The following is a 14,537-nucleotide window of genomic DNA, read 5'->3' as shown; positions in this document are numbered from 1 at the left end:
GGAAAGGGAAGTGGCATGTGAGGGTGTCTGGATGGGAGCTGTTATCAGAGCCATTTGGCGAGCTGGGTGGTAGCCTGTATAAGCAGAGGGACAGAAGAGAAATGTTGCAGCGAGGCCCTGCATACTGATGACCAACATAACGGCTGGATCGGCTCCCCGGCAGTTATTCATTAAGCCATTAAACGAACACAACCAAGTCATTTGTGCGGCCTTCTGTTTCAGACTGTTTTTCTTCTCGGTGAGAGGAGAAACAGAATACACGTCGATGAATAAATCTGAGGCAAAGAAAAGGGTGAAAACGGTTGGACCTGGGCAGCGGGCTGAAGCCAGCTGTTGGCCCTCCTCCGGAGCCAGAAAAGAAGTAATTAATTGCGGAAGCAGCTCATGCAGGAGCTAATTCACTTTCAGGACACTTTGATGAATGAATGCACATTCAAATTCAATCTACCTGCATTGAAATTAAAAGACGATAATTGCATAGAACACTTGATGAAACATGTCTTTTCTTCGTGACAGCCATTAAACAGCAAAGAGCGGCAGCCAATTTGCCTGCTACCGAGGGCGAACAGCGCCCCCGTGTGTCCACATCCTCAGACAGCAAACGCACTGAAAACTTCAGGTTAATTATATTGATTTTATTGCCATCCATATATATATACATATATCTTTTCTTCTCTTGTAATATTTATATAGCTTAAAGCATCAGGATCACTGTGTAAACAATGAACAGAGAACAATGAAAACAGGCTTTAACGTTACAATGACTTGTTCTTACAAAACATACTGTTTGAGGAATGTCTTCTCACCCGTCTACACGCTGAACAGCATCATTTTGTCAAGTTCGTTTTTAGTACAAAGACAAGCAGCACGTGTTAATCCTAACGTAAAGTACACGCTGCTTCCACAATACTGCATTACTGGGAAAAGAGACACAGCACCAGCTAAACTCCAGGTGACCCGAGGCTGACTCGATGTGATCCTATAGTGCGTTAGTGGGGCTGTGTGAAATGGATCTACAGGAACAGCATATATATCCCCCCCCACCATGAAAATAAGCCTGGGTTGCCATAGTGACAGTGCCTGGGGTAAAAACGCAACACAGAAGAGAAACAGCACGTGTTTATGAAACACAATAACGCACGAAAAGTCCTGTGGATGGAGTTAGTGTCTCACTTCAGGACAACTTAACATGTTACAAGGCAATTTAAAAAAAACAAAAAAAACACACAATCACTAAAGTCGTTGCATTGTCATACAGATGATTTTAAAGATCACTGGATGTAGAATGTACAGTGTTGATTAAAAGCAGAGCAGGAGTCACGAGTCTAAACTACTGCTGTTGTGCGTCAGGTGTTGTGATTGTGACGAGCGACAGTGGGAGCAGCACTTTGTATTGCTTGTGTATAAACGATCCGTCAGAGGTCAAATGAGTTACAACGCGTTATGCCCGCTCGTCTTGTAACGCACAGAAAACCTCAATTTGGATTAATGAACAATCAGCATCTATTTAACTGAGCTGAACTCTACACAAGCTAATTAAATGGTATCTCTTAGGTGGCAGCGGTCAGATTCTTCTCTCCTCGGTGTGCCGGGAGATAATATTTTAATAAATGTGTAATGAGCGCAGGGCAGCCTGGCTCAGTAATTTCACTATCTTCCCATCTGCAGGGGCTTTGGTCAGTCACCACCTGCTGGAGAGAAAACATCCACTCTGTTATGTGTCTGTTTAGATGCCTCTTATAAAGATTCAATTGGTTTTCGCTAAATGAAAAAGCAAAGAGTGAATTTTGGAATTCAGTCACAGTAGCTTTGGGGGAGTGCATTTTCAAAATGAAATAGTTAATTTATTAATTTGGGATAAATTTACCAGATTTAATTTCAGCAGCAAAAAGGCTAATTGAACCTGCAGAGCTGCAACAGTACTTTGAAATGATCAATACGGGCACAAAAAAGAAAGTTTAACCATTTAAAAATGAATCTAGTTCAATTAATTAACCAACGAAATCACACACCGATATCAAGGTGAATAACAACAATGTGTATAACTCCACTTGTTGGGGGGAATCAGGAAAGAAGGGTGTTTCCTTTGGGGCTGTTACATGCATCACATATATGCACACAAACTCACACTGTTCATACCAAACGTTAAGAAACTCAGAAAAGTCACAGACAACTGACAACTTCACATGGAGGAAACTCTGCACAGCTCTTCCTTCTCCTGGTGAGGAGATGATGATCATGATTCCCTTGGATGCTGACACAAAGTTCATTCACAAATGTTAAGTTGCTGAAGTTAGAATGAATGGCGGACACTTGGTCTGCGATAATGTGCACGCCATCCGTGATCTCCCAAACCGCCCGTCCTTGAGGTCACTCAGCGCTCTCCTGGCCCAGCTTGACTTCTTCTCCGCCAAGAATGGTTTCTGGAACACCTCCCTCTCCCTGGAACAGCTCCTCCATCAGCTGCTCCCCTGCACTGCCGGCCCGTGACGCCCACAGGGCAGCACCCTCCCGCAGGCCCAGCGAGCGGAGCAGCCGGGCATAGTCCAAAAACGCAGCCTCGATGAGTTTATGTGCAAATGGTGGTTAAGGAGAACTTGCTACTGTTGTCAAGCAGACCTCTCTGAGATCAGAAGTTAAAGCAGTGAGGGTTCGCTAAACACTAGAGACACTTCTCAATATTATGCATAATATACGAACAGTGTATTCAGCCTGTGCTCACTGTGTTTGTGCTAATTACAATGGTAAAGAAAATGAATTGATAAATCACTCTTGGAAAGGTCTGCTCCTGCAGGGGAGGCTGGCCTTTAACACACTTCTGTTCTGGTCTGGTCTTTATAAATCAGATGTTATTAAGAGGCCACAAGCCAGTTCTGACCAGTGAACAAGCCTTAAGGGGTCTTCAGTGTACATACAGTAGCTATAGTAACTATATGACCGTAAAGATCATTTCTTTGTTGAGAAGATAATCACCATTATATCACAGTGTGAGACCGTGTCATTTTCTTTTAGGTGTAAATATAAACATATTCACAAGTCAGACTATAACCAGAAACAGCACAGACTGACCAGCAGGTACTGTGCCGGCTGGTTTTCTTATAACCTTATATCATATATATTATGTCAGGTGTGATACGTCTTCAAAGTGCAGGATGTAAATGTTCTCTCTCACTCTGTGACAATAAAGGGATATGAGCTATTGGAAAGAAGGGAAACTTAGCTCCATGTGCTCCATGGAGCATCTAAGTTGACCTTCATTGTGATAAAAGCTCTCTGCTATCCAATGCACGTCTGTAGCAGAGAGTTAGCAGCCGAGCTAACGCTGGTCAGAGGTTGCTCAGAAGTACAGTCAGGGGTTTTCAAAAAGGATATTGGAAGAGTCATTGGCCTCCATCACCCCGGACTTCAGACAGGCTTCGATAAAGAGGGCGGCGCGGTCAAAGTGCCTCATGCTGCCCGGGACATGGAAGGAGAAAGAAAGAGAAAGACAGGCAGGTAGGTGAGGATGTGAGAACTATTGTCAGAAACCAGCATCATCTCTGCAATGATGTCTGTGATCCTGAAGCACCCATCAAGCCGGTTATCATGAGGCCTCTTCAATTCTCTGTGAGAGCTTTTGTGCTGCTGGAGGAAACTCAGAACACAAGCTGTCAAGGAGAATGGGCCGACCAACAGCAGAGCCATGCTGAGGTAAAAGATATAAGGTCACACTATTTAATTTACAGCGGAGTGTCCTTCACTGTACTCAGGAAGAGAAGAAGAGGAACAAAATGAAGTGCTCATGACTGTGGATGAAAGAAGAGGGACGCAAGCGAAGAGGAAGGTCAGGCAGAAAAATCACAGGCTAAACACATTTCAGAAAAAGATGAAAGTTTTAAAAAGAAAGAGAATCTTTCGGGTTCGTATTTCTCATTTTCGAAACATTAGTCATAGACGATGCACAACTTTTAAATATATATATAAATATATGCAGTAGGCTCATGACATCATCGGTCCTGGTTCTTACCTGTGGAGCATCTCTCCCACTTTGTAAAAGCAGCCCAGTGACAGCAGCACCAGGATGGCTTTGGACTTGTGGTTGACCTGCGGGGAGATCAGGTGCTCGGCCCAGCGCTTCAGTACGTCTGAGCCCTCTGCTGGACTGAGACGCACCTGGAATCACACACACAACAGGCAAGGAACTCAAACTCCAGCTGCTTTACACATACACTTTCAAACCAACTCATATGTACAGAGCGTTGGAATGTTGGGCAGCTTTGAATGTCCATAACTTGGCTGTGACTCCGAGATCTATTTGTACTTACCGTCTGTTTGTTGGTTGGTTTGCATGTTTGAACGATTTTAAGCAAGATTACACAAAAACTACAGGACGGATTAGCAGGAAAGTTGGTGGAAGGATGTGGTATGGGTCAGAGAAGCACCCAGTAAATACTGGTAAGGATCTTGATCATGGGGCAGAGCCAGGAATTTGTCTTTCTTTATCACTTTTTTTAATATTGCGAGATAAGATTTTTTATTGTTATTTTTACTGACTTTCCAGGGAATGATTTACAAATAATTCTTAAATTCATGGAAAAGACAGCCATATTTAAGGAACTAATATCTTGAGGTGTGTGCAGCTTGATTGAATTTAATGGGGCTGTTGGGCCTTGGCGGAGTTATGCGCTCTATTGAGTGCCATTTGCGTTGCTATGTGTAATTAACCTCTATATTTAGATTATTTAAAATCTTCTTCAAGTAACAGCAGAAAATATAAAAACTGAAACACACACATATGCAGCACGACACCATCTGCACCCACCGCCCCACCCCTCACATACCCACACACTCAGTAACTGTCCAAACATTACACAGTATCTGATGTTTCCCTCTGATGGAAGCCGTCGTGCTGAGTTACCTTAGCCAGCCAGGCGGCTCGGTTCCACTCCCCGTAGGTCTGCAAGTAGCGGCAGGCGTCGGCTGCCTTGTCAATCAAACACAGCAGCTGTACTCCCTCTGACAAACAGTAAAAGGGGAGAAGATGTGCAAAGATGAGACACGGAGGAGTGATGGCCTATCACTACCTGCGGTGGCAGGTCTTCCCAAGTCGAGTTGGTTCTCGATACACTGAAAGTTACACCTTGGTGAGACTGTCATTTGCTTCAGGTTCAAAATTGCTGCAAAGGCCTAAAAGGTAGATTCATTATTTAAACATATTTAGAAGCTGCAAGAGCCTAAGCAACATTCATTATAATGGTGGAGCAGAGAGAGTGAACCAGTATCAGATATACCGTAAAACTACCTGCTAGCTTGCCATTAGCGATCATGTTGGTGGCCACTAGTTTGATAGTGGACTGTGAGGGGCCTGAGGAGGTAATGGTGGTCACCAGACAGGCCTTGAGCGAATCACAGTAGTAGCTGGTGTTGTCGGCGCTCGTCTCCAGTAGTAACTGCACCGCCCTGTCCGTCTGAGAGCAAAACAAAGAGATCACTGAGGTAACAAAGAGAAACAAGGCATTAGTGGCTCGGCCAGGTAATCACTGTGTGAGCTAAGCAGGACAGGATTGCAGGGAGGAATTATTGTTTATTATCCGTCTTTTCATCTGGGGTAGATGAAGGCTTAAGCTCACGCTGGGGTCAGCACGGCCTGGCCTCTGCCCGTCTCCCTAATGGAGGACTGCGCCTCCAACAAACAGCCTCCTGATTGCAGCCTGTGATTACAGGGAGAGCAGCGACATAGAGAGTGGAGAGAAGTGAATCCAGTCCAGACAGGCTGAGATGCCGGCGAGGACAGAGGCAGCACTTACTGTCCATCCTGCTTCATTAGTCTGCACAGCATTGGTATGACCTATTTACAAGTATGCCAATACGCACAGCTGAGGAGTGTGAAGTGTATGTGTGAGGAAAAAGGGGAAGTACATAGTGTGAACGCTGCAAAAAAGGAAGCTGGAGAGAGAACGTGCAATTTGTGTTACATTATGTTTTTGAAGATGTGACAGCTGAAAACAGAAACTAAGAATGTATGCATTTATGTGTGAGGATACATTACAATATGTGTAGAATCCTTACAGGCGTGTGTGGGCACTGCTGGCTTACAGCAACTTCTCAGAGTATGTTCAAGTTATGGTGTCCAGCACAATACTAAATTCAACCCTTAAAGAGAGTGTTCTCATGACTAGTAAAACCAAGGTGGATCAGAAGCAACATTTTCCTTTATTCTTTATGGAAGACCAGGTACTAAATGTAGTGAACAAGGGAAGATATTTGGGTCACACCATCAGGAATGATTTATGTGACAACAATTTGAAACGTCAGTGCTAGAAACTGTGCATGAGGAAACATGCTGGCATGCAAATTTCCTATGTGTCGAGATGATGTTTAAACAATTATTTCTGAGCCTATTGGTAAAGCAAAAATGAAAAAGCTTTGGGCGGCAAATAATGATGTGTTTGTGACCCAACCTCACATGCAAAGCTGAAAAGTGTTATGATTTTATTTCTATTTTTTGGTTTTTATTTTATTTCTATACTGATATTTACCTATGAGTCTGAAATAAGGCTCAAGAGAATGTGAAGTGGTAGTGTAGTACCTACCTGACCCAGCAGGAGGAGCTGGTCTGCACACTTCTTGGTGTGTTCATAACTGGTGCGCTTCACCTCCTGCAGGTGAACCCGATCCAACTGGAACTTCTGTTGAGCAGAGATAAAGGTAGTTTTGAGAGAGAGTGTGTGTGTGTGTGTGTGTGTGTGTGTGTGTGTGTGTGTGTGTGTGTGTGTGTGTGTGTGTGTGTGTGTGTGTGTGTGTGTGTGTGTGTGTGTGAGAGAGAGCTATGCAAATCAGTTGATACACAGATTACACACATATCATACATAGCTTATATAAGGACATTTTATGAGTGATGATGAGCAAAAAAGGTTTGGAGAAGAATTATAAGAATACAAAGCCCAGACATGGAGACTATAATAATAAAGTCTTTAAAATATTCAGGAGTTTTCAGTGTCTCTGGTGCATGTGCCTCCCATACCGACTTTCATTACTGGTGGATTTATACCCGTTATTTCACTTCATAGTCCCTGATGAGAGATCAGATGTTTTTCACTGAACCAAAGGATGAGCATGAAACATTAAAACAGAAATAGATGCTTTAAAATATATGAGCTTATCAGTTTGGAGAGGGAAAATGATATAATGAGGGAGGAGACAACTGCATAGCAGAGAACTAGCTGCATACGCCGTGTGTATGTTTGCCTGTGTGAACATTTATGTATCTTTATCTGCCACAGAAGCTTTTTTGTACCTTTTATAATGATGAATTATTCTGTGTGTAACAGCCGGGGGCATAAATCCTCACAGAGATACCAAATTAGTTTAGTAGCTTCAGAGTCGTGTGCTCTGTATTGGAGTCGTGGTTATTAGTAATTACAGACATGCTGCTGCAACTGAAGTTGCTTTATGACGACAGGAGCCGAGTGAGGCTGCAGAATGTTTGGGTAACTCTTTCAAACTCCAAACTTTGCGATCCCTGTGTGGTTCCTCATTAACGGGGAGTAGAACTTCCACAAAAACAGAATGGTGCATGACCATAAAACGTCCTGAAAAACAACGAAAGAAATAAAAAACGATGAGCTAGTTTGAGACTTTTCCACAGGACAACTACTGACTGAAATCAGTGAAATCCCTCTTCATTCGGCAGTTTGAAACTTCAGCGAGAGCTAAAAGCTACTTGACATTTTTTCTTAACTGGCTAATCGTGTTTCATCAAAGAAAGAAAACGTTCTCTCCTCTCCTCTGCTCCCTCGGGTGCCCTGACAGAGCCTTGTGGGGGGGAAAAAACAGAAACTAGGGAATGCCTGTCTTCACTTGTGCAGTGGGCAATCTTAAGAATTACTTTCCCACTTGCTTTTTTTAAAAATTTTTTTACAAACTACTCTTCTAAAGTTAAGTCCACAGAAGTAATTTCCAGCCTGGACACAAAACCTTTGCATTCACTATCAAAACATGAAGGTGGATGTCTTTGTCCAGTGCGGTGCTGTGTCAAGCGGCATAGTGATGTGGCCAGACACAGCAGTGAAGGGCCAAGCAATAGGCATCTTTGGAAGAAACTTTTCTAATACTCTTTGGAGCGAGAGAGGTCGATAATTAAAGTTGAAAAAAATAAATAAAGAGGATTCGGGGTATTGTTTACAAGGTCCCTCGATGCCGGGTCGCTGGTGTCATCAGCGAGACGCATTGATCCGAGCAATGATACGGCACAAACAATGCAGGGTGTTTTATTTAATTGAGTGTATCCTGGTGTGGGCTAAAATCATTGAGGGAAAATGTCAGGGGGATTAAATGTAGTGAGGAATGAAGTGAACGATGAGTTTGACCTCTGAGGCTTAAAAGTGTGAGCTGCGTCGCTTGAAGACGGCGGCTTAGTGAGACAACAGAGGAGATGCACAATGTCTTTAATAATAGAATGTACTGCGTGAGCGTGACCATGTTGTTGACACTGTGGGTAACAAGGGACAGGGTGTTGGTGTATGTGCGTTTGTGTGGGACTGACTGGAAGATACTAAGTGTGTCTGAAGGACTCTTGGGAGAATGTATTTTTAAACGTCGCCTGCGATCATGTGTTTGTCTCTATTGTCTCTGTCTGCCAAGGAGAAGAAAAGGCAATAAAACAGATAAACACTTTGTCCTCTTCTTTTTTTCTACTGACCTGAAAGTACGAGCTCTCACACAGGACGTCGTGGCAAATGTCCAGGTGGTTCTGTTGTGATGGCGGGATGCCTTCACTCGGGGCCTGACCGTCTGCTGTGGCCACACTGAGCTGACGAGCCTGAGCAAACAACTGAAGGTAGTGGGATGCCACCGTCCAGAAGTGAAGGTCTGACTCGTCCCCGAACAACCTGCGGTTCACCACAACAACACATCAGCTGGGCTCAGAGTAGATAAGGCTTCTCTGTGGAGAATTTAGTCAAACTGTAAAGCCTGAATCAACGTGTCACTTGGTTTTTCCTAGTAATCTGCTCACTTATGACCTTAGACCACGCCTCGCTCTTTCGAGCTCCTCTCCACCCGTTCACCACTTCCCTCTGCTTGTTCTTGTGTCGTTTACCCCCCTTTAACATATCTGCACAGGCTGTTGCTAGGTAACCTTGCCGTGTCAAGAACAGCATGGAAACTTGGACGGCCAGATGCAGAGACATGAGATCGGTCACAGCATCCATGGTCCCAAAACGGTCCGTAGGACTTTCCAGGTACTTCGTGGCTTTAATAACAGGATGCAAATTGAAGGGGGGTATTGCATCTCTGCTCAGACTGGCTGTTCTAGATTTTCCACATGCTTGAGGGAAATGAGAAGTGGAGCAGAGCTGAGATCAGAGTTGCTGACAAAAGCTCTCACACGTCATGCTTTCTTGTGGAGATGTGGAAAGAACGGCTGTACAGTGAGAGCACAGTAAGCCCTGTTACTGTGGCTGATAACTCGACATTTTTAGAACTAAATTATTCAACAGCACATTTGGATCATAATCTTGCATCAGCATGCTTATCTTTTCCCATTACATTACAGCTGTGAAGGAGCGAATGATGATATGAAAATATACAATTACAGTACAGACAATCTTCTGTAGAAAAATCCTTTCCAAACTATCTAATTATGTCTTGCTTGTTTGAATTATATTGTGTTCAATCACTGATCCCTGACACGGCAAAAAACTAGCCTCACTCCCTGTAAACCAAACTCCTGCCTGAGCTTTCAAACAAACAGACAGGAAGACGTTATGTAGTCAAAGACAAGTTTAACATGTGTTCTGTTAAACATAAACAGCTTCAGTGCTCACTGTCACATTGTTACCTCCACCAAAAAGGTTATGCTTTGTTTGTCTGTCTGTCTGTTCGTTAGCAGGATTACACAAAAACTACCGGACAGATTACCATGAGACTTGTGGAAGGATGCAGAATGGCTCAGGAAAGAATCCATAAAATTGAGCTGCAGAGAGGAATAATTGGGTGGATACTGGAATTTAGTTTCACTTGTTTTCTCGCACAACATATTCCAAGTGACAGGTACACAGCCTAAAGGGTGAAAGACAATTGCATTGCATAACTCTTGCGAGTGCACACACAACTGCAATTAAAACTATGAGGTCTGACTGTCTGCACGAACGGCAACAACTTAATGGACGATAGCAGGAGCGAGTATGCTGTAAATAGCGCTGCACACAACTATACAATGCATCATCAGAGCAAAACACCAAGTTGCAGATCTGTTTTGTTATAATGAGACGACAAATTGGCTCATTATGAAACTTTGGCAGGACAAATTAAAATATGGCAGTCTGCCACAGTTCAGATAATTCTGGTTTGACAGGTCGAGATAGGGCATTGGCCTTGGTGGAGGTATGCACTTGATTTGCCCCTCTTGTTGTATAGTGTTTTACACTATGATGAGTGTTAGTATCCTGAAGGCCCATTTCACTTCTAGGGCCCTGTTCAGATGTACAACAGTTCACACCTGATGTAAGTAAGTGTCTCCACATGCTCTATACACATAAACACATGTATGTCATTGTTGTTTTTGAAAGACCATATGTGAATCAATGTGTAGTCCTACAATGATGTAAGCTTTTATTGATGTCAATTGTAGTAGTTGGTCCTTCAATGTGGCCCAGGACATGTTTACGTACACACTGCTTAAACAGTGTGACCATACAGTATGTGGCCCAGATCAGTCCTCAATGCATCTTAGGTGGGTTCACACCTGTAGTGCTTGCAGCTTGTGGACCAGCAGAGTCAGATGTGAATACCGGATTGGATCAGGGTTTGAATGTTAATTATTATCTCACAGTTTATAAAAACTGTACATTTGTTAGAACTCAGCGAGTCTCACTTTCATGTCAAGTCTTCAAAAGTTAACAAAATAATTGAGCTGGGGTTCCTGTTACCCCTCCTGAACAAGGTGCCATGAGGGCAGACAGCAAACTGCGGCTTATTCCATGTGGAGTTGGGACTCACCGTGAAACCAGGAGGCATCGCTGCAACAGACTGAACTCTGGGTCCTGTAGCACACTCTTCACATCACTGGGGAGCCAATCAGAGACTTACAATCAGAACCCATAAATTGCACTTCTCAAACACAGCAGGCACAGAGTGGCTGTGAGAGGAGATTCTCTTATCTGTGAACCCACAGACTTCAGTACATGTCTCTTTGGGCCTGCTGTTTTAAACACAAAGGACGCTGGGACTCTGACTGCAATCCAAAAGTACATTAAAACAAAAACTGACATTTGGCACTAAGACAATGGCAAACATACACACTCATGAATTAACATGTGATTGTTGACGTTTCAATTATGACAATATCAAATATTCCACTTTGAGCTGCAGTGTGTAATTGCCTTTAAAAGACACAGCAGTAGTGTAATGACTCACTTAGACAGCGAGTTGAGCTGCTCCTGGATGAGACCTTTTATCTCGTTTTTCTCAGTGTAGTCTCTGAAACAGAAGGATCAAACTCAGTCAAATGGCTCCTCTCATTTCTTCCTAAAATAAAACCTGACCTGATATTAAATGGGAAGCTGAGAACCAGCTTGTTAAGAGAAGTCGATTTGTGGTGTCAGGCAGTAATAGATTGCTCTACTCTTACATTTACGCTGAGGTCAGGTAGCACCTTTCGCGCCGCTGCTAATGTAGCTGCCTGAGTCATGATAAGCCGCCAGCCGTGTGTGGTTAATGAAAGAAAGCAGTGTTGCACTATAAGGGCTCAATTAAATGGGGCACACTTACACCAGGCTACAGTTAAACACAGATGCACCGTAGCTGTCTGAACAAACAGAGATACTTTGCGTCTCTGAGGACGGTCTTTATTGGCTCCCATGTTGACTTGTTTACAAAGGTGTTTTTTGATGAAGGCTAATAAACTGAAATGCTTGGGTGGTTGCCATATGTTATGGTTGTGATGGAAAGCCTAGTGAGCTTCAGGAGACCCAGATGTCTGAAGAGGCAGTTTACTGGTGCTTGATACATCAAGGAGAGGAGAGATTGTCTAACTCTGAAGGCTGTCCTCCTTCACAGGGTGTATTAACACCAACATCTTCTCACATGGCAATAGACTCACATCGTAGATCCCAATAATTGTTTTTCAAATTTTGTTAATTGTTTCCACTTAGTATGCATCTTATTGTTTTCGTGCCTCTGTGAGCGAAGTCAGGGGAAGATTACCGTACGGCTCATCAGCCTGATCTCATTTATGCATCGGTATTAAGAATAACTACTTCCGCTTGATCCGTCTCCAGAAAATCTTGAGGTTTCTCCCAGACTGCATGAGACACAGAGAGCCTGGCTGTTTGTTATGACTGTGCACCTCATTAGTAACATGACAGCCAACCTAGACACACAGTGAGCTGCTGTTTTAAGGAAAAGACATTCAAGTGTGACCTGTGTGAAGAACAATGGCCTGGCTCTACTTAGAGACTTAAAGACCTAATAACTGAAGAAAAATACTTCTTAAAATGGTTGTATGAGAAAATATATCTATGCAACTACTTGATGATTGAAATGAATGAATTCACAATTAAGTTTCTGTTTCATGTATTACTAGAAATAACTGCTTCAAACCTAAAATTTGCCTCAAAAGTTAATGTATTGAACGAGGATGGCACTACCAACTTTTGACCATGATCCCATATCTGCTGAAAGTGGGACTAATATGTTTTAATACAAAAGGCCAATCAGCCCGATAACAGCTCTACATGAAGCTAACGATTTTGATTTAGATATGTTCAGGAACCTGGCATGACATACTGTTGAAGCCCGCCTGTAACTGTTGCAGATAAGTTAAAAAGAAATCATCAATATACAGTCTGTAAGTTTAAATGCAGTTTAACCTATAGCAGCTCTGCTCAATGCTAATGCATGCTGTTTGGATATCAATAATTTAAACTACTAGCCTCTATCAAGGAGCTGCTCTACTTGATTTAGCTTCAGGGATAAGTACCCGTTGGGTTTGTATTTTACAGCCGGTGGACACAACTGAGGATTAGACTTGATTAGACTTTACATCTCCGAGACAATTAATTTCAAAATGCAATGATCAGCCTTGATATTTATCTTGCAGACTGGCACAGGGCATCTCCAGCACTAAATAGTCCGTTAACACCACAATGTTTTATTTTTCAATAAGCTTGCTTAGGGTTTGTGTCCATATAGCGTTTATTTCAAGCAAAGTGTGATTGTCAATGATATCAACACATCACCACTGCCGTTGTATGATATCAGTATCATCACCCCTTATCTTTATTTGAATTTTTTCTTGACATTGTTTTACCAGCATGAGCAAAAATCCTCAGTTTGAATAATCCCTATAGCTGCTGGCACTGACATCCATATACTGTAACAAGCACTTGTGTTATTGTGTTTGTAGACGACACAGCTAACAAAAGAGCTTAAAATGTGTTTTGTGCAATGGGGAAAAATAAATATATACCAGCAATTTTCCACATGTCCGATAGATAGTTAAACAGAGGTGAGACCTACACTTGAGTGATATCCATGGTGAAGGTTCCTGACCAGGGCTGCAGGAGAAGGAATGCCTTGAGGGTGAGAGCGGCTCTGGGAACCAGCAGGTAAGGACACCACACTGGATCTGAACATGTTCCCCACAAACCAAGACACAGAATGTTAAGCTGTTAACAGCCATCATCACAAAGAGCACTATCATCTGCCATTATGGATCTTAAAAAGCTAATAATTTCTCTCAACATAAGAATCTACTATGTCTCGTCTCCTTTTCTCTTTTCTAAGTCTTTTTCAGACCAACTCCAGAGGAGGTCCACACAATTAGGTCTGGACTTTCTCCGGAGTTTGCCTGTAACACATGCACAGTGCAGCAGGAGATGCTCCAATCAGTCGCGTTCATAAAACAGAAATCTCGATAGTGTGTGCAGGTGAGGAATGGTGCAGCAGTGAGAGGCAGGATGTCTCGTATAAATTCTGCTGCGGTGAGCACGTTATCGTCTACAACACATCGACACCGGCGTCAGCTCTCATCACCAAAAGCTCTCCTGACATCTTCATCTGTGTCTTCTTCGTGTGTGGCTTTTTCATCCTGAGATATTTTTATTCTTTTTGTGTGTTGGGAACGCCGTCAACAGCGAGTAAGTGGCTGTCACTTACTCGCTGTAAATCCTGCTGAGAAACCTCTGCTGTATTCTCACATCGGCTCATTAAGTTTTTCCGGCCAGCCCCCTAGTAAAAACTGCGGGGAAAGTCCAGAGCCTCTCACTTGGACATTTACCTTCTCACATTCAGCCTCTCTGAACGTCATGAGATTACCTGGACTTCATTGGATGTGTGAAAGCAGCTAATGTTATTTTTATTTCCCTCCATCCCCGGCTCACCCGTCAGGTCTTGTTCATCCATTCTGTAGCTGGCGGACTTCATGGCCATCTCCAGCACTCGGATGCAGCCGTCGTCGGAGGCCAGCACAACCTTATCTGATGTGCACCAGTCGATGTCTAGGATGCGGTAGTTCACGTTGCGACCGATGCGCGTGCTGCTGACCATTTGAACCT

The 14,537-nt window shown here is 43.2% G+C and overlaps 1 protein-coding gene across 1 annotated transcript in view; it reads right to left on the bottom strand.

Moving 5' to 3' along the window:
• Positions 1 to 620: 620 nt before the first annotated feature.
• wdr11 (WD repeat domain 11) overlaps positions 621 to 14,537 on the bottom strand; it is a 55,442-nt gene continuing 41,525 nt past the window's right edge. The window contains exons 19-29 of the mRNA XM_035172712.2: positions 14,364 to 14,535; positions 13,501 to 13,609; positions 11,398 to 11,460; positions 10,981 to 11,046; positions 8,681 to 8,870; positions 6,573 to 6,668; positions 5,282 to 5,447; positions 4,898 to 4,995; positions 4,007 to 4,152; positions 3,373 to 3,452; positions 621 to 2,573 (exon numbers count right to left, since the gene is read on the bottom strand). Coding sequence (XP_035028603.1) covers positions 2,371 to 2,573; positions 3,373 to 3,452; positions 4,007 to 4,152; positions 4,898 to 4,995; positions 5,282 to 5,447; positions 6,573 to 6,668; positions 8,681 to 8,870; positions 10,981 to 11,046; positions 11,398 to 11,460; positions 13,501 to 13,609; positions 14,364 to 14,535 — 1,389 coding nt within the window. The 3' untranslated portion in view covers positions 621 to 2,370. The remainder of the gene's footprint in view (positions 2,574 to 3,372; positions 3,453 to 4,006; positions 4,153 to 4,897; positions 4,996 to 5,281; positions 5,448 to 6,572; positions 6,669 to 8,680; positions 8,871 to 10,980; positions 11,047 to 11,397; positions 11,461 to 13,500; positions 13,610 to 14,363; positions 14,536 to 14,537) is intronic.

Source organism: Hippoglossus stenolepis, chromosome 12 (assembly GCF_022539355.2).
Source record: "Hippoglossus stenolepis isolate QCI-W04-F060 chromosome 12, HSTE1.2, whole genome shotgun sequence".
Lineage (NCBI taxonomy): Eukaryota > Metazoa > Chordata > Actinopteri > Pleuronectiformes > Pleuronectidae > Hippoglossus > Hippoglossus stenolepis.
The sequence above is the reverse complement of the archived record's forward strand: the minus strand, read 5'-3'. Positions and strand labels throughout refer to the sequence as shown.